The following is a 23,527-nucleotide window of genomic DNA, read 5'->3' as shown; positions in this document are numbered from 1 at the left end:
GCAGCCAAAGCAAGTTATGAAGTTCTACCTATCTAACCTATATAGAAATATAGATGGGGTATAAGTTTGGCTCATGGTTACATTAAGAACATTTTATGGTCTATGTTTCATTTTGGAATCATACAGATTAAATTCTGGTTTAGGGTAGTGATGCTAGTTTTCTACATGTCTTGGAAAAAGAGAGATTTGATTTGGTGAATTTAAATACAGAAAAAAAATTAAAAGGGAATCTGAAATATAAAGATATTCATTTGAACTGTTCCTAAAGGTTTTTTGAAGAAAAGATAATAAGAGACTAAAAGTTGAGGTTATTCACAATTTGGTTGTTTTCTAAAATAGTTTTATTTCATACAAATTGGTTCAAAAGTTGGTTGCTTCTGAGTAACCTTGTTAACTCATAAAAGGGAAAAGAGTTAAAATATTTACTGATAGTAAAATACATCATTGGTATTACATATGATTTTGGGAAAGGTATGGAAACAGGAAGTTTCTTATTTTCACTTATAGAACAACTTGCTGTATGCAAATGTGGAATTCACTCTAACAATTATGATTATTCCACAGGGAAAATGCTAGTGCTGATACTAGCTGGAGCAGTTTCTAGATTAACTGAATGCATTGATGAACTAACTAGAATATGTTTTTGATGTTGATATGTTTACAGGAAGTGATGAGATGATGTTGCTATGTCCGGATGAGCCTAACTTGACAAATTTGGGCTTACAGGACTCTTTTGAGGAAAATTGTTGTGTGAACTTGATACAACATTTGTTACAGGTTCTTTAAGGGAAGCACAGGCTTCTTAGAGAGGAAGAGGTGACGTTTAGGAATCAAACAGATAATGAACTAAATTGTTGCTGCATCTATAATGTAGCTTTAAATTGGGCAAGGGTTTTACATTCACCTCGAATTGAATGCGAAACAGTGAAGCTTCTTTTCGAAAAGCTAGTTTATCAATTTCGGAATTGTTTAACAATATTGTGGCAGTACAGGCTGCGTTGTTCGGCTACTTCCAAACAAAAGTCCTTTTGGACTGATCGCAGATAGAGTGGGCAAACTAAAAATAATACACTTTACGTTTAATTATTATTTAGCGATTGTTGTTAAAGTTGTATATTGATGAGGGATAAATAGGATTACAGTTCAGTATGGTCAACAACGCCGATATTCTGACAACTTCCACTTTTAAGTGCGCGGAATGAAAATCAAATTACAGGTCTTTGTTCACGAAAGGTAACTATTTCCGGTTAAGCAACAATAAAGGTCCTTAAATAAGCAGCTTCTCCTGTCTCAATAATTATTTTACTGTTACTTTACTGATTCTAGAGGTTGAGTGTTTACATTAATGTTGAATTACATGCAAAACAAAGTGAAGCTTTTTCCGAAAAGCTAAGTTAATCAATTTACCATACTCTGTATGGTAAATTGTCCATACTCTTGATTTGGAAATTATGTACAGACCGATTTTCTATATTATGAGCTTGATTCGTTATTGAATAATGCTCTGGAAATTTAGTTTTTGGGTAGGATAATTGGTAAAAGGCCAGTTTTGGCAACAAAAGTGATATTCATTTGAAGAATTACAATCCCGGGGTTATTGAAACTTTTATAGAAAGTTATGTGTTCAAACGGAAATGTTATGTTGTTTAAGGAATATTTTTGTTTATGTCTGGAAATGTTCGATGGTTTTTATTTTTAATTTTGTGGGAGTTCACAGATGTTACTGTTGTTTAAAGAAATATGTAAAGGGTTATGAAGAAGTGATTAGAAAGATTGAGCCAGTCCGAGGGACTGAAGTGTATACAAGGGGAACTAGTTCGAGAGACTGAATTGCGATTGTTGTTAAGGGCAAAGGTGCTACATATGTGTGTTTAGAAATGTGTTGGGTTTGGTGGTATTCATATTTACCTATTTAAATGGACTAGAAGTTGAAGCTTTGTCCAACCAGAATGCTAATACATGGGTAAACTGTCATTCTCTGACGAGTGATATTAGGTGCATATGTAGATTTCGGAGCCTAATTTTTATGTTGAAATTAAAATAGTACTAATGGTTGATAGAATTGTAAAGGTTGTAATTGTAAAGAAAATCTAGGCTGTGACTTTGTTGGCTAATGGCTAATGGTGAAAATGTGGAGGAAGTGCATTTTGCTCTGTCCTGAGACAAAGGAGAGTCCAGGAAGTTGAATTTGCAACTATGGAAACGACATTAGCTAACAAACTAACAGACCGACAGGCGGGTACAGGCTAGTAAAGGAATTGCAGCTTGATATTTGAGATCCAGGATGAGTAACCGCATGACGCATGCGCAGATGGAAATTGAGAAATTGACTAAGACGCAAATTTAGAGAAATAGATAAATTTGGAGCGAATTTTACATATTAATTTGGTTATTTTTGAAATATGTTGGGTGATGGGTATTTTGAGACATTTGCTAACAAGGTTTTTGTTTGTTTGAGGACATTTTAAATGAGTTTCAGAAATTCCGAGGAAAGGTGGGGGCAAAAAAAAAGAGTCCCGTTACGTTGAGTTTTACAAAGGCGATCCCAGAGGGTGTAATTCTGCATAATTATGTGAGTATTAATGGTGAAAGATGTGTCTGTTTAGATGAATTCGAAGTTTGGTGGTTTACGAATGTATGATTAACATTTGTTCTAATTCCTAGCCAAACAGGGAGGTAGAAGCCTTTCAGACCAGGACTTGTATTTACGAGCGGAACATCTGTGGTGTGTGATGGTATCCATAAAAATTCAGAAATTAGACCCCTGGTTCATACATTAGTTCTAATTGGATTGGAAAAGTTATACTTTAGCAAAATTAAGTGAATAGATGGTAAACGCCAACCATCTGTGTTTTTTAAAAGAGAAAAAAAAAGGGTTGAGAGTTTTTGCTTTGTTCCAGAGCGCGCTGTTTGATTCGAGTTTGAAATGCGCGCTTGTTTATTTGAGTTGATTCATTGAGTACTAACAAAGAGTAATTGAGATAGCTGGTAAATATATGAATATTTAAAGGTATATACATTACATGCTTTGATAAAACTTTTGAGGAGTTAAAGAATAAGGTTTTGTTTTACGGGTTTATGTTAAATTGTGAATTTAAAGGTTTAAAAAGAAAAAGGGAGAGTTTATATTTTCTTTTGTCTTAAGGGCATTGGTTGATTGATGTGATTGCGAGTCGTAGCATAATTCTAGCATGAATTACTTATTCTAAGAGCAGTTTTAAGTGTGCGAACATGGATTTAATGAAACAAGAGAACGTTTTGTGGATGTGAAGAGATGATTGGTTTAAACATTTTGATGTTCTGAAAAGGGAACTATGCATATGCTTTGAAGAGGTATATGGGCAAACGTTTAAAATCAGAATACTAAAATCTAGAGTTTTTTTTAAGAGTTTTGATAAAGGTATTAGATGCAATGTGGTTGTGAAATAAGAGAAAATGATTGCAATGTACTTTTGTTTGGAGTTTGACTGTAATTTGATTTTAAGTTTTCTTTGAGAGTTTTATCAGGGCATGGTACAATGTTTTGGGATAAACAGTTAGGCTGTGATGAGGTTGTTTCATTCATAAAGAGGGTTATTATAATTTGGTTTTGAAATAATTTGGGAAGACTCATTAAGTCTGATAAATTGTGGTGTGATGGTTGGAACAAAGTAGCTTGTTCTGGACTGCAGCCAAAGCAAGTTATGAAGTTCTACCTATCTAACCTATATAGAAATATAGATGGGGTATAAGTTTGGCTCATGGTTACATTAAGAACATTTTATGGTCTATGTTTCATTTTGGAATCATACAGATTAAATTCTGGTTTAGGGTAGTGATGCTAGTTTTCTACATGTCTTGGAAAAAGAGAGATTTGATTTGGTGAATTTAAATACAGAAAAAAAATTAAAAGGGAATCTGAAATATAAAGATATTCATTTGAACTGTTCCTAAAGGTTTTTTGAAGAAAAGATAATAAGAGACTAAAAGTTGAGGTTATTCACAATTTGGTTGTTTTCTAAAATAGTTTTATTTCATACAAATTGGTTCAAAAGTTGGTTGCTTCTGAGTAACCTTGTTAACTCATAAAAGGGAAAAGAGTTAAAATATTTACTGATAGTAAAATACATCATTGGTATTACATATGATTTTGGGAAAGGTATGGAAACAGGAAGTTTCTTATTTTCACTTATAGAACAACTTGCTGTATGCAAATGTGGAATTCACTCTAACAATTATGATTATTCCACAGGGAAAATGCTAGTGCTGATACTAGCTGGAGCAGTTTCTAGATTAACTGAATGCATTGATGAACTAACTAGAATATGTTTTTGATGTTGATATGTTTACAGGAAGTGATGAGATGATGTTGCTATGTCCGGATGAGCCTAACTTGACAAATTTGGGCTTACAGGACTCTTTTGAGGAAAATTGTTGTGTGAACTTGATACAACATTTGTTACAGGTTCTTTAAGGGAAGCACAGGCTTCTTAGAGAGGAAGAGGTGACGTTTAGGAATTTATGACTGACTGATGACTGACTGATCCAAACAGAGTGACTATGGGGGTTTTATGGTTTTATGTCTTTAGCTTCAGTAGTTTGGCTTTGTGATAGGACTGTGAGGGTTTGATATGATATTGCTGAGTTGAAAGTATTGGACTGTATTTAACCCAGAGTGAGAATTGTGTTTTGTTTGAGTATATTTGATAAGAATTACAGAATACAGCGGACAGATGGAGAAAGGAATGGTGGAATGGAGATTCGAACTTGGACTAATCCACAAGAAAATGCGTTTTGGAAAAAGGAAGGATATGAGAATAAAAATGGAGGTTGTATGGTCTGCATAAAACATTTATCTTGAGATTTTGCTAAGTTAACACATGGAAAGATCATGCCTCTACAGTTTGTGTGATATCAAGAATCCATTATTTTAGCATACAAGAGGATTTGTAATGGATGCATAGTCATTTTGTTAGTACTTCATATGTGGGACAAGTATTATGAGGAAAGGAATTTAAACACGATAAGCTTCACAGTTAAGGTTAAAGAAACTATTTGGGTATTGATAGATGGATTTTGTAGAGTTCAATTTTTGGAGAAGTGATACTGTTTTAATGATTTAGATTATTCTTCGATGGGATTTTTCTTTGAGGATATGTAATGATAATGGGTCACACTTGTTTATGGAAGTTATTTTGGTGATGATAGGATTCAACATTGTGTTAATCACTTCAGATGAATGAGAGAACAGAACTTTGAAGACTAAGTCAGACGACAAGAAGTCAGTTACCTTTAACTGACCTCTGTGAGAATGTGCTTGTTTATCACTGTGCAACCTTTTGGAGTCTACTTTGTGTGAGATTCACAGGCAGGTGAAGGAGGCTATTCCTATGACTGGACCGCTAAATGATTTGATACCAGGGGACTGGATTGTGGTGAAGGACCTGAAACGCAAGTCCTGGAGGAACCCAAGGTGGACGGGGCCATACCAGATTCTCCTGACGACGAATCCGGCGGTTAAGATTGGAGGGAAGAGCAACGTGGATACACGCTAACCATTGTACGCGTGCACCTTATCTGGAGACGGAAACAGAGGATACGCGTTCTGCGTAGTACCAAGGACATTTCCGAGCTGTACGCAAAGTGCAGTGTCATTGAAAGTTGCCCTGAGCAATTTGATCGTCATTTGCAATTGGTTCGACTCGACTACACTGACTGAAAGAAGTTTGCCTACTGCCAATTGAAGATGGTCACTACGGATGCACGACCATGGCATCCGTTCCGACAACCTGGACTTTGTGGTGTACGGGGTACAATGGGTTTTGTCTTGGGACTAGCATTTCTTATGTAAATGTTTGAATTTTATTTTTCTTGATTAACTGTTTAGGTTTATGGTATTGTAAAACAAAAAAAGAGTGGAATTGTGGTGGAAATTTTGGAATACAGTTATAATGTGTGTGTTTTATATATGAGGAATGTGTTTAAAAGTTGGTTAAGAAGTTTGATACAGTGAATGTTGAATCAACTCCATTTGGTAGAGATGCCATTTGCAGTTTATGACACCTGGGGAGGATGAGACAGCTGGTCTGGAGACAATGTGGATTCAACTGTATTGTTATTGTGATCTGAGGGAGCAGTTTAAGACAGATGATCAAGCTGCTCTGACCCTTCCTGTTGCATGGGTGGGGTTAATTAAATACTTGTTTGAAGTTGCCCACACAAAGGACAGTTGACCATTTGACTGGTGAACTCCTGTGGTTTTACTATCTACTGGTTTGGGGAGAGATGCCACATCAAAGAACTGTGGGACACTTGGTATGGAGTCAAACTGTCACTGAGCAGTGCTGACCAATCACAGAGTTCGTTACATTGATGGATTGACCATCAGAAGAACCATTTGATCTAAAGTTTATATAAGGCAGGGTTTTAGGGTTGTTCTTGATCACTCTGGCGAACGACCTGTGGCTAGCACCTCCTTCGTTATGACTGATCACAAAGTACTTTGTTAATTCTTAATTTGTACAAGCAAAATACATTTATTGAAACCGCCATCTCTTGACTATTCAAATCTACACAGTGCCACTAGAATTTTTCCACTACACCCTGCTAGCTAAATTGTCTGTTGATTTGATAGCGATTGCTGCCCTTGCTCAGGTTTGTATTTTAGGTGCATTATTATGCTGAAGTAGTTTTAATTAATAAAAAGTGGGTTTATTGTTAGTATTTGCTACAGAATGCTTAGCCTATCAAGATCAAATGAAGCAGGCAGTGTACATGCTTCAGAGTGGCCTACCTTAATCGATAGGCTAGGCTACTGACCATTTACAATAAGTTATACGTCAATTATTAATTGGCAGCATTTATGCCATTTAGAACATACTTTATGAGTGTAAGGTGTCTTTAAGTAGCCTAACTTTATTGCTTTAGGGGAAATAGGACGAAAATATGTGCAATATTACATTAGTTATTAGACTATTACATTAACCTGTTAACCTGGGAGGGGGGGGGGTGAGATGCAAAACACCTGTGAATACCATTGATTAGAAAAAAGAAGAAAAAAAAAAGAATATATATATATACATACATTTTTTTTTTTTTTTTGAGCACCGAAGACCCATTTTGACCCAGGAAAAACCCTGCACAAGTACATCTTATTGAACATAATTTATTTTCATCACCAATTATCATCAAGCAGTTTGTGATGCATTTTGGAAACAGGAGATGAGCTCCTGGTCTAATGCCCCACCTGGCTTGAGAAACCCGTTCTCAAAGACTTACTTTCAGTCATTATTTGGGTAGCACACATATTCTGAATGCCTTCGGCGGAATTCAAATGAGCCATTTTAATCTAGAACGCCAAGATTACAGTGAGATTAATCTAGATTAAAAAAAAATAATCTATGCCCACCACTAACTATATTACAGTAAGTAAAATAGAGCAGTGAAGTGAACACCATTTTGCTACCACATAGCTTACCTAGCTATAGCTTAGCTTTGTTTTGCTCCTAGATTCAAACCTAGCCCCGGTAAATTGTAGAGCTAGCTAACTACTAGACTTTTGCCTGGCATTTTACTATTATTTATTGATTAAAGAGTTTCTTGATTCAAGAACTTCATGCAAATGTTGCTTTTCATTATGGTGGATTATTACCTTGAACCTTCTTGCTGTATAATGAGGATTGATCATGTTATATGCGAGTGACACTAAATATTCAGTACAATATGTGCTATTGCTGAGGTCAACCCATTAAATGTGCATTCTGGGAATAAGAGTGACCAAGGTGAATTGTCTTAGAAATAAAATACTTTTCTTAATGTAACGCAAAAGTAACTTAACGCCTTACGCTATACAGCAAGCAACTAAGTAACGTAACTAGTCACTTGACAAGAAATGTAACTAGTAACTGTAATTAGTTACTTTAAAAAGTAATGTTACCCAACTCTGACAAACACACACCAGGATACACACCCACACACCAGGATACACACCCGGATACACACACACACCACAGTATTATACCTCTGAAACATAGAGTGGTCAAAATCTCAGATGTTGCCAGGTCAATCAGGTACAGACCATCTGAGCTGCCCAGCCACACCCAGCTGGGGAGGAGAGAGGAGAGGAGGAGAGGAGAGGAGGAGAGGAGAGGAGGAGAGGAGAGGAGGAGAGGACAGAGGAGAGAGGAGAGGAGGAGAGGAAAGGAAGAGAGGAGAGGAGGAGAGGAGAGGAGGAGAGAGGAGGACAGAGGAGAGAGGAGAGGAGGAGAGGAAAGGAAGAGAGGAGAGGAGGAGAGGAGGAGAGAGGAGGACAGAGGAGAGAGGAGAGGAGGAGAGGAAAGGAAGAGAGGAGAGGAGGAGAGGAGAGGAGGAGAGGAGAGGAGGAGAGAGGAGGACAGAGGAGAGAGGAGAGGAGGAGAGTGGAGAGTAGAGGAGGAAGGAGGAGAGGAGGAGAAAGGAGGAGAGAGTAGGATACAAACAGACTAATTTAAACACATTAAAACATATCAACATAATAAGGTTAGCATTTAAAAACATTAAAAAACAACTATTACATAACCAACATAAAATGAAGTGCTGATGAAAGCTGGACCTCGAGAATGTGTGACCCTGCGTCGTGCTGGTATTGTGTCGTGGTTATGTTGTAGTTGTGTTGTGGTTGTGTTGTAATTGTGGTGATTGTGTTGTGGTTGTGTTGTGTCGAGTTTGTGTTGTGTCGTGGTTGTGTCGTGGTTGTGTTGTGGTCAGGGGTGGTTCTACACGGGGGCCTAAAGGGGCCAGTGCCGCTGTAAAAATATCCCTGGCCCCCCCTCTGGCCCCCCTGAGCTGACTGAATATATATATTATTTTTTTTACGTTGTCTTCTAGTAGTCATCATGAAACGAGGAAGGGATATTGCAGCCTTTTATACCCCAGTAAATTAAAAAGTGAGAGAAACATATCAAGCTATTGAGAGGGCTGAGGAGCTGGAAGAGGGAGAGCCAGAGCGGTTTGTATGATTTTAATGTAAAGCTAAATTAAAGTATTACATGTTTAAATATAATTTGTTTCTGTTTTTTAATGTACCCCTCTGATTAAACACGGTCCCCCCCTTGGCCCCCCCAGTAAAATTTGTCTAGAACCGCCACTGGTTGTGGTTGTGTTGTGGTTGTGGTTGTGTCGTGGTTGTGGTGGTGTTGTGGTTGTGTCGTGGTTGTGTCGTGGTTGTGGTGGTGTTGTGGTTGTGTCGTGGTTGTGTCGTGGTTGTGGTGGTGTTGTGGTGGTGTTGTGGCTGTGTTGTGGGTGTGTTGTGGTGGTGTGGTGGTTGTGTTGGTGTTGTGGTTGTGTTGGTGTCGTTGTGGTGGTGGTTGTGTGTGGTGTTGTTGTGGTGGTGTCGTGGTTGCGTTGTGGTTGTGTTGTGGTGGTGGTTGTGTGTGTTTGTGTTATGGTTATGGTGGTTGTGTTGGTGTTGTGGTTGTGTTGGTGTCGTGGTGGTGGTGGTTGTGTGTTGTTGTGGTGGTGTCGTGGTTGCGTGTGGTTGTGTGTGGTTGTGTTGTGGTTGTGTTGTGGTTGTGTGTGGTTGTGTTGTGGTTGTGGTGGTGTCGGACCTGCTTTGCTCGGGGGAGCAGTATCTGGAGCTACATGAGAGAGAACACATTGTGAGGACCGGTCTGTCCATCTCTACAGAACCTGGCTGCTTCTCCACACCTGGAACACACACACGACACACACATGCATCCACATGAGACACATGCATCCACACAGGACACACACACATACACATTATAACCGTACACATACTGGAGTCGGTTATAGCTTTACATAGTATAGCATTTCAATGGAGATCAAAAAATGTAAACAAAAGTTGAAATCCCCCTTGTACATGTCTGTTGACAGGCATCTGCTAAATTAACACACATTCCACTGCCTGCTCTTCCTGTCCAGACTGACAGTCTACTGGGTAGCGTGCCTGCTCTTCCTGTCCAGACTGACAGTCTACTGGGTAGCGTGGCGTCTCACCCGTGTTCTGGGCTTGTCTCTCCAGCTGCTGCTGGTATCTCTGCTGGTGTCTCTGCTGGTGTCTCTGCTGGGCCTTGTGGAGGTCCAGCCGGCTCACCGTCCGACACTGGCTATCCCCAGGCAGGGAGAAACACCAGACCTGGCACCAGGGGATCCAGGAGAGCAGACAGGTGAGCGGAGAGGCCAGCAGCCGTGCAGCACATGAGTCCACCAGACAGGGCTGTGTGGACGAGGTGTTACACCAGTTGTGTGTGTGGTGTGAGTGTATGTGCGTGTATGCATGTTGGTTAGTGTGCCTGCGTGTTTGTGTGTATGCAGGGCTCGACATTGACTTTTTGAGGCCCTTGTCCTTTGGACAAGTACATTAACGTTTCACTTGTCCATGCACAAAAGTCACTTGTCCGGTTAAAGATTTATCATTTCATATTTTAAAAAATTGTGTTGACATTAGCTAGCTAGCGTCGGCACACAGCTGTGTACCTAGCAAGCATTAGCAGCATTTGTATCGGTTAACGTCACTGTGTCCAATCCCGACCGCCGTAAACTCCTATTGTCCAAACCCGAACGGGGTTTGGACACTCACTCTTTTTGCCAGCATTTTATTTTGCGATCGCCAGCAAAGTGTAAGTAGTATTATTTTAGGCATACCAAACAATCTACGTGTCAAATTTCATGAACATATATGGACGTTTACATGTCTAAATAATATAAGAAAGTTACTTTGTCCGAAAGACCACTCAGCGACACTCGGGCGACGCTTGGGCGACTATCTTTACTCTGACAAGTGTGTCTGTGTTGTCATCGTACTGCTACTATATGGGTTAGCATTTGAGTGTATTTCAACGCTAGCTTAACACTACTTTGTCTAGCCAATGAAAATACACGATCATGTGTGACGCGATCTGTAGTCGAGGGGAGGAAGGGATGGGGGCTAGCAAACTTTGAGAAGAGTTCAACAAAACATCCAGCAGGTGGTGGTATACAGTCAAATTGAGATTTTATTGCATAGTTTGGAGATGTTGAAGCGTGATATCTTATTGTGGAGGACATAACTGCGTCCCCGGATATGTTGACAGCATTGATCAGTTTGGTGACCCTGGATCAAGGTAATATCCCCGTAAAAACAGCAGCGGCGAGTGTTTACTACGAGGATAGAAGTGCGGTCGGGTTTGGACAAGGGTAGCGCACGGCTAATTTACCGGCGAAGTTAAAGCTTAACGTGAAATCAGTAAATCAGCTGAAAACGTGATACGATCATTTTTATCAATATTTGAAGTGGCATTTTATCAGAATGTTAGCTAAAAACCGGTCGGGATTGGACACAGTGATGTTAAATGTAGTCAAGGATGTAACCATGGTTTAGACATTGGGGGGGTCCAAATGAATACCCTTCCCCAAAAAAATGTTTTTGTTAAGTGCATTGCCTAAAATTCTATATTTAGCCTATATATGAAGATTCGCACATTTAGAACATAGTTTCGAGGACTACATTGACCATTTGAATTCACATCTAAAGGAATAGTGTAATATCTCAGAGACTGCCTGCATTGTGACCACATTTTATCAGAAAAACAGCGACTCATGCTTTTATGAGGCTACTCGTTTTATTTGCTTACACATTTAGCTCGGTATCAAGTTACTTACTGTCTGAAAAAAAAACGCGTATGCTTGGCTGCTGGTCCAGTTTTCTCCGCTTTTTAGGTAACCTCAAATCATCCAATACTCTAACTCCTCTCCAACAAGTTAACTAACGTTACTTTCTTTGTGCTCAACTGACTGACGAAAAAGTGTTAGGTAACCATGACAACAGACCTACGCAAGGTGGATTTAAACGGAATCACACAAGTGTACAATTAGGAGGGGGGATTCACACACTTATGTGTGTGAATAACAAACGGAAATAAATTGAAAATAAATAAGACATAACAAGAGACCGATCCATTGACAAGGGTTCATAAAAGGAGAAAATATATTTTACATATTTTCTGCTGTATATTGGAGGGGACAGATTGGTATTTTCTAAATATTGGGGGGGACACGACCCCCCCAAAGAATGCGTGGTTACGCCCTTGAATGTACGTAGTTAAATATCAGCTATTATAATACGGGTGGATGAAATCAAGCATTCTGATTGGTTGAGAGGGAGTTCTGGGGTGTGCATTATTGAGCGATAAAGTACTGTGTGACTTTTTACATTTACCTTAAAAGGGACTTCCCTGGTTATGGTCTTCAGGTCTACGGTTTTCCCCACCTCTTCACACCAGTTGGTGAAGCAGTTAATTGCCCACTTAGTTTGGCAAACAGTGTTTCTTTCGTTGCGCAACATTTCAAAGACCTCAATTTCTTTTTTGTCTATAAGAGCATGACGCCCACCTGAATCATCCTCTTCGGCTAACCATTGATCAAAAGTCATCCCCCCCAAAAGATCGAAGTTAACATGAAACATGTTGTTGATGTGATTACTGTCAAGCTTAAAATGACAACTAATAACGGTCGCGTTATTTTGATAACGCACCAATATGGAACGCTCCTCAGCTTAATTGTAAACAGGTGTACAGTTACTTTTTGAGTGCGCACTAATATGGAACGCTTCCCTTTTAAGGTAAATGTAAAAAGGCGCACAGTACTTTATCGCTCATTATAATACGGGTGGTTGAAATCAAGCATTCTGATTGGTTGAGAGTGAGTCACGGGGTGTGCTTTATTGAGCATAAAGTACTGTACGGTGTACAGGTGTTTACAGTACGCCTGTTTACATTTGCCTTAAAATGGAGCGTTCCATATTAGTGCGCACTCAAAATAACGGTTACATTTTTGGTTGTCATTGGTAATTTTCGTTGTCACTTGGTTTTCACTTGGTTGTCGTTGTCATTTTGTTGTCATTTCAAGATTAACAGTAAGCAAACATGTTTCATGTTAACTTCGATCTTTTGGGGGGAAGAACTTTTGATGAGTGGTTAGCCGAAGATGAGAGAGCAAGAGTGAGCAAGAGTGGTCGAAAGCGATGTCATCAGAGACGAAGGGGACATGAGAAGGTTTCCATGGATGCACAATTAGTGGAAATATCCAAATCAATATAAGCAAACCGTAACATGTTTAGACCTAATGTTTAAAATAAATATTATTTTATTGAAAGTGTCCCATTGTCATTGTTGTTATTTTAAAGGCAGCTTTTATGAAATGAGCAAAGTCAATTGCGAGATCTAGCTAGCTAGCTAGGCTAACAAATGTGAAGTTCACAATGCTGTTTGTCCGTTGCATAGCAACAGCCACTGTTTACAGGGACTATTTTCTCTCGGCTACTGAAATGCGATACACAATGTTTGTTGTCTATAACTATTTTGTGCTGAAAGGCAGCTTACTATTTATTTACTATTTATAATTTCGCTGGCAACCGTATTATAAAAGCAATAAAGTACTTTATCGCCAATAAAGTACGTGTTCCAAGGTTTGCCGGCCCTCCGCTGCGCGTCGGGCCTAACAACACCCTTGAACACATACTTTATTGGCGATAAAGTACTGCCTCTCGTACCTTATTGCTTAAATAATGCACACCCTGGAACTCCCTCTCAACCAATCAGAATGCTTGATTTCATCCACCCGTATTATAATGGGTGATAACGGACACCTACTACGTAATTGCAGCAAAGCTGTCTTTTCACCGTTCTAAATTATTCCGCTGGCTACATAGTATATGAGCCTGTACAAAATGTCTGAAATAAGTAACCATAACAACAGGGACGGAGTCAAAGCCTCCATTTACAATTTTGAAAGACTTTAACAAGCTAACTTGTATTTACAACAATGACTGACTTCAATATTTATTTTAACCTATTTGAAAAATGTTACTTTTCTGAATGTAGTTAGTGTGTCAGTGTCACGTAACCGCTCATCTCACATCCCATTCGCTATTCACCTCGCTAGTCAACCTACTTCAGACTAGGGATGGGAAGTTCGGATCATTTTACTGATTCGGTTCTTTGAATCTCGTTCAGTAAAATGAACGAATCTTTGTTCGAGTCAGTCGTTCATTTCAACGTGGGGGGTGGGGGGGGGGGGGCTATCCGTCCACTGCAAACACGTATCATATTCTCATGTAGGTTAGTGCATGACATGTGCACCAGCAGATACTATTTTAAAAGAAATTCCTGCATTAAAATAATGTATCATGACAGTTTGTATGATTTGGTCATTTATTATCACACTAGCATTTAATTATGATGACTTGAGCGAATATCATTCACGTCTTACTAAAACAGCGGCAACGCGAAAGGGAATGAGGACACTGTTTCCTCTACTAAAAAATACAATGCGGGTCACGTGAAAAAAGGATCCAAAGACTCGTAGAAAGACCGAGTCGGGAAATGAACGAATAGTTCCGTTTCCTCTAGCTACCACTACAGAGCCTATGCAGGTCATGTGAAAAATTATCCAAAGACTCGTAGAAAGACCGAGTCGGGAAATAAACTAATCGTTCCCTCTAGTGTTTCCTCTAGCTACCACTACAGAGCCTATGCAGGTCACGTGAAAAATGATCCAAAGACTCGTAGAAAGACCGAGTCGGGAAATTAACGAATCGTTCCCTCTAGCGTTTCCTCTAGCTACCACTACAGCAACTTGATATTGATTTTGGGACAGTGACGCTGGTTAGCTAGCAAATCTTATTGTCAAACATACTGTAAAATTATATTTACTGTTTGTCAACCGTACACAATGTTATTGCTTCTGAATCTTGCTAGCATACCGTTAGCTTTCGGGCTAATAGCTCAGCCAAGGGAAAGCCGGTGTTGGTTCTATGAGCTGAGAGGACTATAAAATATCAGAGTTGGCTAACGTTAAAACACGTTAATTTCTTTTGCAAAACGCAAAAAAAAAAAAAAAAACTCATTTCCGGAAATGAGTCTCTGCAAGTTGGGATGTCTGTTAGCTGATCCTTTAAAGTTTAAAGGATCCCTTGGTAAATCAGCCTCTGCCGAGTAGAAAGGGAAATTGTAGAAAAAATAAGTTAACACCAACATTTAGTGGCAAAATCGATTATTATGTCTAAATTATTACAAAATTATTTTAGATATAGTATAAGTTTAGCTAGCTTACAAATACTGAGGATAGCCTACTGAAGTTGAGTTAGCCAATGTCGTTAGCGATGCTAGCTAACGTTAGTTTGCTACTGTAGCTGTATATCATTTCACTGGGTCTTGCAGCGCTGCTTGATTTACTGAAATTATTATGAAATGTTATGTTCTATTAGCCATTTGCCTACTTTAGCAAGTCACAGTATTTCCAAGCCATGATAGTGTAACTGAGACGACACAGTAAATAATTCCTCTTTCAAGTAATAAGCCCCCGTTCAAGTGTTGAGCATTAAATTAGCTGCACGGTCTGTAGAGATCTTGGGACAAAGCCACTTTTTTGTGTTTTGTTAATGCAAAATTCTGTAAAATAAAATCTGTAAAATAGACGTAATGAGTGGCACATAACGTGAGGTAACATGGCATTTTTTTGAGTTTTAACCTGTCCAGTGGGGCAAGTACATTTCTCTTCCACTCGCCCACAAAAAAATCCACTTGTCCCGGACAAGCGGAGTGTGTGTGCACATGTGTGTGTGTGTGTGTTTGACTGTGTGTGTCTGTGTGTTTGGGTGTGTGTCTGACCTGCCCATCTGCAGAGCCAGTGACCAGTTGCCTATTCTCCCCCAGGAAAGCAATGCTGAGGAGAGGAGAAGCTGGGAAAGACAGGAACAAGAAGTTGGACTGCATGCCCATAACACTCAGCTACACAACACTGCAAACACCACCTCAGCTACACAACACATCACCTCAGCTACACAACACACTGTAAACACCACCTCAGCTACACAGCACATCACCTCAGCTACACAACACACTGTAAACATCACCTCAGCTACACAGCACATCACCTCAGCTACACAACACACTGTAAACACCACCTCAGCTACACAACACATCACCTCAGCTACACAACACACTGTAAACACCACCTCAGCTACACAGCACATCACCTCAGCTACACAACACACTGTAAACATCACCTCAGCTACACAACACACTGTAAACACCACCTCAGCTACACAGCACAGCACATCACCTCAGCTACACAACACACTGTAAACATCACCTCAGCTACACAACACACTGTAGACACCACCTCAGCTACACATCACATCACCTCAGCTACACAACACACTGTAAACATCACCTCAGATACACAACACACATCACCTACATGAATATCACCAACACTTGGTTTTCAGCTACACAACATGGTTCTCAGCTTGCACATACCTGACAACACACCGGACAGGTAGAGAACAGCTTCCTTATTTACATCCCATACCTGAAAGAAATATAAATTCTACCTGTAATGTCTTTTAATTTAATATGTAATTATATACACATACATCACATACAGTAATATGGTATCTGTCTGTGTGTGTATATGTGTGTGTGTGTGTACCATGAAAGTCCGGTCCTCTCCAGTGGACACCAATGTGTCCTGGTCCCAGGGGCAGAACTCTGCTGCAGTCACCGGCCCCCGGTGGCCCTTCAGAGCCCTGCCCACCTTCTCCTGCTGCCTCACAGACACACACGGACAGCCTGCTAGCACGCACCAGTACTCACCAAACTCTCCAACACACTAGCTCCACCCAGCTAGCTACACTAGCACCGCACCACCTACTGCATGCACTTTTACAATGAGTTTTTCGCATAATAGGTCGCTTAATAGGTCTTTCCTGTTTCACTTCTGAAGAGGCACACTACACTCCACAGCTATGTGCATATGTGTACATGAATGAGACGGGCAATTCCACTTAGACCTCAATGGACTCATAAAAACTCCTAGGTGCAGTGTGACAGGTGAAATGTCCCGTCCTAGGTGCAGTGTGACAGGTGAAATGTCCCGTCCTAGGTGCAGTGTGACAGGTGAACTGTCCCGTCCTAGGTGCAGTGTGACAGGTGAACTGTCCCGTCCTAGGTGCAGTGTGGCTCCATGAGGCAGGCTCCTACCTGGGAGCTGAGGATGTAGATGTAGGAGCCACAGCAGGCAGACACCCTCTGGTCAGAGCTGCTGAAGGAAAGATGCACCACAGTACCTAGGAGGGTCCCAACTACAGTTCCATCAGCAGCCAGACCTGAGCAAAAGGGTTTCATTTATTTAATTATATATTTTCATGTCTGTCCAATTATTGATAACACATATTCTTGGTCAGAGAATATCTACACCCACTACAGAGTGTTTCCTTTCAAACAGTCTCAACCGTATCTCCTTTTCATATCAGTATCATTTCCACCTCTGTGATAAACTGTTGTAGTTACTGTGTTGTTGTGTTACTGCAGTTTTGTAGTTGTGTTGTAGTGTTTCTGTGTTGTAGTGTTGTTTTGTTACTGTGTTGTAGTGTTACTGTGTAGTAGTGTTACTGTGTTCCTGTGTAGTAGTGTTCCTGTGTTCCTGTGTTGTAGTGTTCCTGTGTTCCTGTGTAGTAGTGTTACTGTGTTACTGTGTAGTAGTGTTCCTGTGTAGTAGTGTTCCTGTGTTCCTGTGTAGTAGTGTTCCTGTGTTCCTGTGTAGTAGTGTTCCTGTGTTCCTGTGTTGTAGTGTTACTGTGTTCCTGTGTGTGTCATTACAAAATGGTATCTTGTACATTTGTATTTTTTGTAATATTTGTATTTTTGTATTTTTATATTGTAATTTATGGCAACTTATATTTTATTTTATTGTATATTTAATTATATTCTAATCCCACTTAGTACTGCTAGTTTATGTACCCTTAGCATAGATAGTCCACATATTTAAATTTTAGGTATATGTTTATTGTATGCACCTTCCTGCCAAAGCAAATTCCTTGTCTGTGCAAACTTTCATGGCGAATAAATCCCATTCTGATTCTGATAGTAGTGTTCCTGTGTTGTAGTGTTACTGTGTAGTAGTGTTACTGTGTTGTAGTGTTACTGTGTTCCTGTGTAGTAGTGTTACTGTGTTCCTGTGTAGTAGTGTTACTGTGTTCCTGTGTAGTAGTGTTACTCTGTTGTAGTGTTCCTGTGTAGTAGTGTTCCTGTGTTCCTGTGTAGTAGTGTTACTGTGTAGTAGTGTTCCTGTGTAGTAGTGTTACTGTGTAGTAGTGTTCCTGTGTTCCTGTGTAGTAGTGTTACTCTGTTGTAGTGTTCCTGTGTAGTAGTGTTCCTGTGTTCCTGTGTAGTAGTGTTACTGTGTTGTAGTGTTACTGTGTTCCTGTGTAGTAGTGTTCCTGTGTTCCTGTGTAGTAGTGTTACTCTGTTGTAGTGTTCCTGTGTAGTAGTGTTCCTGTGTAGTAGTGTTACTCTGTTGTAGTGTTCCTGTGTAGTAGTGTTCCTGTGTTCCTGTGTAGTAGTGTTCCTGTGTGGTAGTGTTCCTGTGTTCCTGTGTAGTAGTGTTACTGTGTTGTAGTGTTACTGTGTTCCTGTGTTGTAGTGTTCCTGTGTAGTAGTGTTACTGTGTTCCTGTGTAGTAGTGTTACTCTGTTGTAGTGTTCCTGTGTAGTAGTGTTCCTGTGTTCCTGTGTAGTAGTGTTACTGTGTTCCTGTGTAGTAGTGTTACTCTGTTGTAGTGTTCCTGTGTAGTAGTGTTCCTGTGTTCCTGTGTTGTAGTGTTACTGTGCTCCTGTGTAGTAGTGTTACTGTGTTGTAGTGTTCCTGTGTAGTAGTGTTCCTGTGTTCCTGTGTAGTAGTGTTACTGTGTTGTAGTGTTCCTGTGTTCCTGTGTAGTAGTGTTCCTGTGTTCCTGTGTAGTAGTGTTACTGTGTTGTAGTGTTCCTGTGTTCCTGTGTAGTAGTGTTCCTGTGTTCCTGTGTAGTAGTGTTACTCTGTTGTAGTGTTCCTGTGTAGTAGTGTTCCTGTGTTCCTGTGTAGTAGTGTTACTGTGTTGTAGTGTTCCTGTGTAGTAGTGTTACTGTGTAGTAGTGTTCCTGTGTTCCTGTGTAGTAGTGTTACTCTGTTGTAGTGTTCCTGTGTAGTAGTGTTCCTGTGTTCCTGTGTAGTAGTGTTACTGTGTTGTAGTGTTACTGTGTTCCTGTGTAGTAGTGTTCCTGTGTAGTAGTGTTACTCTGTTGTAGTGTTCCTGTGTAGTAGTGTTCCTGTGTAGTAGTGTTCCTGTGTAGTAGTGTTACTCTGTTGTAGTGTTCCTGTGTAGTAGTGTTCCTGTGTTCCTGTGTAGTAGTGTTCCTGTGTGGTAGTGTTCCTGTGTTCCTGTGTAGTAGTGTTACTGTGTTGTAGTGTTACTGTGTTCCTGTGTTGTAGTGTTCCTGTGTAGTAGTGTTACTGTGTTCCTGTGTAGTAGTGTTACTCTGTTGTAGTGTTCCTGTGTAGTAGTGTTCCTGTGTTCCTGTGTAGTAGTGTTACTGTGTTCCTGTGTAGTAGTGTTACTCTGTTGTAGTGTTCCTGTGTAGTAGTGTTCCTGTGTTCCTGTGTTGTAGTGTTACTGTGCTCCTGTGTAGTAGTGTTACTGTGTTGTAGTGTTCCTGTGTAGTAGTGTTCCTGTGTTCCTGTGTAGTAGTGTTACTGTGTTGTAGTGTTCCTGTGTTCCTGTGTAGTAGTGTTCCTGTGTTCCTGTGTAGTAGTGTTACTGTGTTGTAGTGTTCCTGTGTTCCTGTGTAGTAGTGTTCCTGTGTTCCTGTGTAGTAGTGTTACTCTGTTGTAGTGTTCCTGTGTAGTAGTGTTCCTGTGTTCCTGTGTAGTAGTGTTACTGTGTTGTAGTGTTCCTGTGTTCCTGTGTAGTAGTGTTCCTGTGTTCCTGTGTAGTAGTGTTCCTGTGTAGTAGTGTTCCTGTGTTCCTGTGTAGTAGTGTTCCTGTGTTCCTGTGTCGTTACCTCTTCTGCTCCTGCTGCTGCATCTGTCCAGGTCCCAGACGATTACATAGTCAGCCGAGGCAGAGCAGAGAAGCGCAGGGGTGCCCTGCGCCCCGAACTCCAACGCCCCGACCTCTCCATGGTTCCCACACAGACGCAGAGGCTGCACAACCATGGAGGACCATATTATTATCTCACCATGGAGGACATTCTTATTATCTTACCATGGAGGACCATATTATTATCTCACCATGGAGGACATTCTTATTATCTTACCATGGAGGACCATATGTAATATGGTCCTCATAAATTTGACTCATAAATGAAATTAGTAATCAATCATCCTATTTGCATTTTAATTTTCTTCTTCAAGAGTGCTCAATCTTTCACTTAATTAAAATGAAAAAGAAATACACATTTGAGATTTAATTTTCAAAACATGCATTAAAATGCATTCATTTTAAGAACGTGGCTGCAAAATCGTGACCACAATTCAAATTCAAATGCATTTCCAGAAATGCATTTTCATTTTAAGAACGTGGCTGTAAAATCGTGACCACAATTCAAATTCAAATGCATTTGCAGAAATGCAAAATGAACGAAAAAGCATTCTGAGCGGCGCAGCAGAGTGACGTCAGTAGCCGCTCTTCTTCAGCTCCCCGCTGACCGAGCTATCCATCTTGTTCGGTAGGGAGCGGTGTGCACATCTGCATTGCATTACATTGCAAATGTGCCGGGAAATTGATTGAATTGCCGGGTCTTTAGAGCAGCGTTCCCCAACCGGTGCCCACCGGTCCGCGGACCGGTACCGGTCCGTGGGTCATTTCGTACCGGGCCGCACAAAAAATAATTAATAACATTATTTCCTTTTAATTGATTATCAGAGTCTGAAAGACGTTTTATTCTGAAAAATGACCTGATTCTCTCCTTCTCCGTGGGCCTTTTCCCCTGAGCAAAAAAGCTCTGCAAAGACGTGTGTTTACTCATTTTTTAGCAAGTTTGGGGGCTTTATTGAACGGTATCATGCGCGTCTCTTCCTCTTGACACATGACAAGTGATAGTTACCACTCAATGAAGCCTGTTTGAGACAACAACTCTATCGGTGTTTTGGATGAAGGCTATCCTGAGATCGCCACTAAAGCACTGAAAATCCTGCTTCCATTTCCAACATCAAGCGGGATTTTCTGCCGTGACAGCAATCAAACAAAATTTTGGAATAGGCCTGAACTGGATATAAGGAACGCACTTCGGGTGTCACTGTCGTAGCTTATAGTCACACACAACAGTGGGACTGACACATCGAAAGCTAGCTAGTAACAATATAACGATGGAAAACCAGGCTAAGAAACTTAAAGATGGGTCAATTGAAAAAACGGCTGTTTATTTTACATAAAACTCAAAAAACTATTTTTCGCTCAAATCAGCTAAACTATTTTTCTCGCGAGCTCCGCGCGCTCGCATTAGGTGTGGAAGTCACTAACTAGGATCACATCAAACCCAGAATGTACATGCATTAGCAGCGCAGCTGTCCAGGGCCTATCTTTCCTCCCAGTCCGTTCTGCCGGTCCGTGAAAATATGTCTTACATGAAAGCGGTCCGTGGCGCAAAAAAGTTCGGGACCGCTGCTTTAGAGGACGCATCACAGACCATGGCCCTCCTTCAAATTGTGCAAACACTGTTAGAATTAGCTGAACAGGTAGAATCTAATAATATATCTGAGTCTGATGCCCGTGACCGAGTAGAACAAGTCATAGAGAGCTTGGCTGCAGACTCATACGTCACAGATGTACACATTAATAGTAGCTCTGCCACTGTTTTATTCATTGTTTGACATCAAGTTGCTCAGTCTGTGATGCGTCCTCTAAAGACCCGGCAATTCAATCAATTTCCCGGCACATTTGCAATGTAATGCAATGCAGATGTGCACACCGCTCCCTACCGAACAAGATGGGTAGCTCGGTCAGCAGGGAGCTGAAGAAGAGCGACTACTGACGTCACTCTGCTGCGCCGCTCAGAATGCTTTTTCGTTCATTTTGCATTTCTGCAAATGCATTTGAATTTGAATTGTGGTCACGATTTTACAGCCACGTTCTTCAAATGAAAATGCATTTCTGGAAATGCATTTGAATTTGAATTGTGGTCACGATTTTTCAGCCACGTTCTTAAAATGAAAATGCATTTCTGGAAATGCATTTGAATTTGAATTGTGGTCACGATTTTGCAGCCACGTTCTTAAAATGAAAATGCATTTCTGGAAATGCATTTTAATTTTCAAATTTTACATTTCAAATTGAATTTTGGTATCTATTTGCTGGGGCATGTTTTGAAAATTAAATCTCAAATGTGTATTTCTTTTTCATTTTAATTAAGTGAAAGATTGAGCACTCTTGAAGAAGAAAATTAAAATGCAAATAGGATGATTGATTACTAATTTCATTTATGAGTCAAATAATGCAGCCACATTCTTAAAATGCAAATGCTTTCTGGAAATGCATTTGAATTTTTGTAACGATTTGCTCCCCCCCCCCCCCCCCCCCCCACACACACACACGTTTGTATGCTACATGTAATGTACATGAATGACGGACCTTCTCTGCAGTGTTCTGGTGGCTGTACACCAGCAGGTCGTTGCGGTTCGACGGTACGGCACAGTAAGAGGGGCTGCAGGCCAGCGGCACGTGAGAAACCAGACTGTCGAAGGACAACGACAGCCTCTCCACCATCAATATTTTGTTTCCACTATCTTCGCCAAGTCCGCTCATGGTTCTCTAAACTTGGACTGTGTTAGCTCTGTTTCTAAATGTAACAAACTACTGTACAGTAGTCTACTGCCAAACGTCAAAAGGCGCAAACTAGATAGAGTTGTTGATAACACACACAAGACACCCTTTCTGCCGATTGCCTAACCTAGCTCTGATGACCTTTCATAACCTTGAATGTTGTACCTTTTGTTTTGTTCTAAGACGCTAAGTATCTATAGTATCGTAGCTACTAACTAGCTAGAGCTAGCTGTTGAAAATACAATGCTCCTGTCGAGTGTTGCCTAGAAACGAGTAACGCTAGCTGATGACTCAAAACATCTTCAACCACAAGGTGGCAGACTCACCCCACAATCTATTTCCATGTTGTTTGACATGACAGCCCAACGCCGGTCCACACTATCTCAACATTTTATCCTGGGAGTCTTCTGTTTCGCTTCTCCAGGTGCACTGTCCACTACACTACACAGCTATTGAGTATGTGCTGATGTGTGAATTAATTATAATAGAAAGGCGCACTGAGATACAGTCAACCCGGCCTGCCTTGAGAGCATTAGAACTATTTAGTAGCGTAAGTAGCTCATTGTAAAGTAAATTAAAATGTAATGATCCGCGAGTGTGATATGCAATATTTAATACATAGCCTACTGTATATATGCTAGTTATTAAGATGACTCGACAACATAGTTAGCCTATCTATCTGAAATTAGGTACTGTACGTCGTCACAGGTATAGAAACTTGAGGTGAACTAAGAATAAATCGTAAGTAGATTTAACGTGATCTTGTTTGTCAGGCCAAAGAATTAACTGGTTCACAGGCTCGGGTTCCCAGGTCCTAAAAAAAGACTATGAATGAAGAGAAGACGCATTGTGGGAAATGTAGTTCTGCGTTGTAAAATGACGCCTTGGCGTGGGGAGGAGCCAGCTTGGTGCTCTGGGAGAGGAAAATAGCCCA

At 40.4% G+C, this 23,527-nt stretch overlaps 1 protein-coding gene across 1 annotated transcript in view; it reads right to left on the bottom strand.

Annotated features, from left to right (window-relative positions):
- Positions 1-22,827, bottom strand: part of wdr27 (WD repeat domain 27) — an 84,261-nt gene extending 61,434 nt beyond the window's left edge. The window contains exons 1-9 of the mRNA XM_062464475.1: positions 22,402-22,827; positions 19,835-19,976; positions 17,001-17,125; positions 16,450-16,563; positions 16,278-16,329; positions 15,627-15,697; positions 9,976-10,114; positions 9,564-9,663; positions 8,000-8,082 (exon numbers count right to left, since the gene is read on the bottom strand). Coding sequence (XP_062320459.1) covers positions 8,000-8,082; positions 9,564-9,663; positions 9,976-10,114; positions 15,627-15,697; positions 16,278-16,329; positions 16,450-16,563; positions 17,001-17,125; positions 19,835-19,976; positions 22,402-22,575 — 1,000 coding nt within the window. The 5' untranslated portion in view covers positions 22,576-22,827. The remainder of the gene's footprint in view (positions 1-7,999; positions 8,083-9,563; positions 9,664-9,975; positions 10,115-15,626; positions 15,698-16,277; positions 16,330-16,449; positions 16,564-17,000; positions 17,126-19,834; positions 19,977-22,401) is intronic.
- Between the last annotated feature and the right edge of the window lie 700 nt (positions 22,828-23,527).

Source organism: Osmerus eperlanus, chromosome 6 (assembly GCF_963692335.1).
Source record: "Osmerus eperlanus chromosome 6, fOsmEpe2.1, whole genome shotgun sequence".
In the NCBI taxonomy this organism is placed as follows: Eukaryota; Metazoa; Chordata; class Actinopteri; order Osmeriformes; family Osmeridae; genus Osmerus; species Osmerus eperlanus.
The sequence above is the reverse complement of the archived record's forward strand: the minus strand, read 5'-3'. Positions and strand labels throughout refer to the sequence as shown.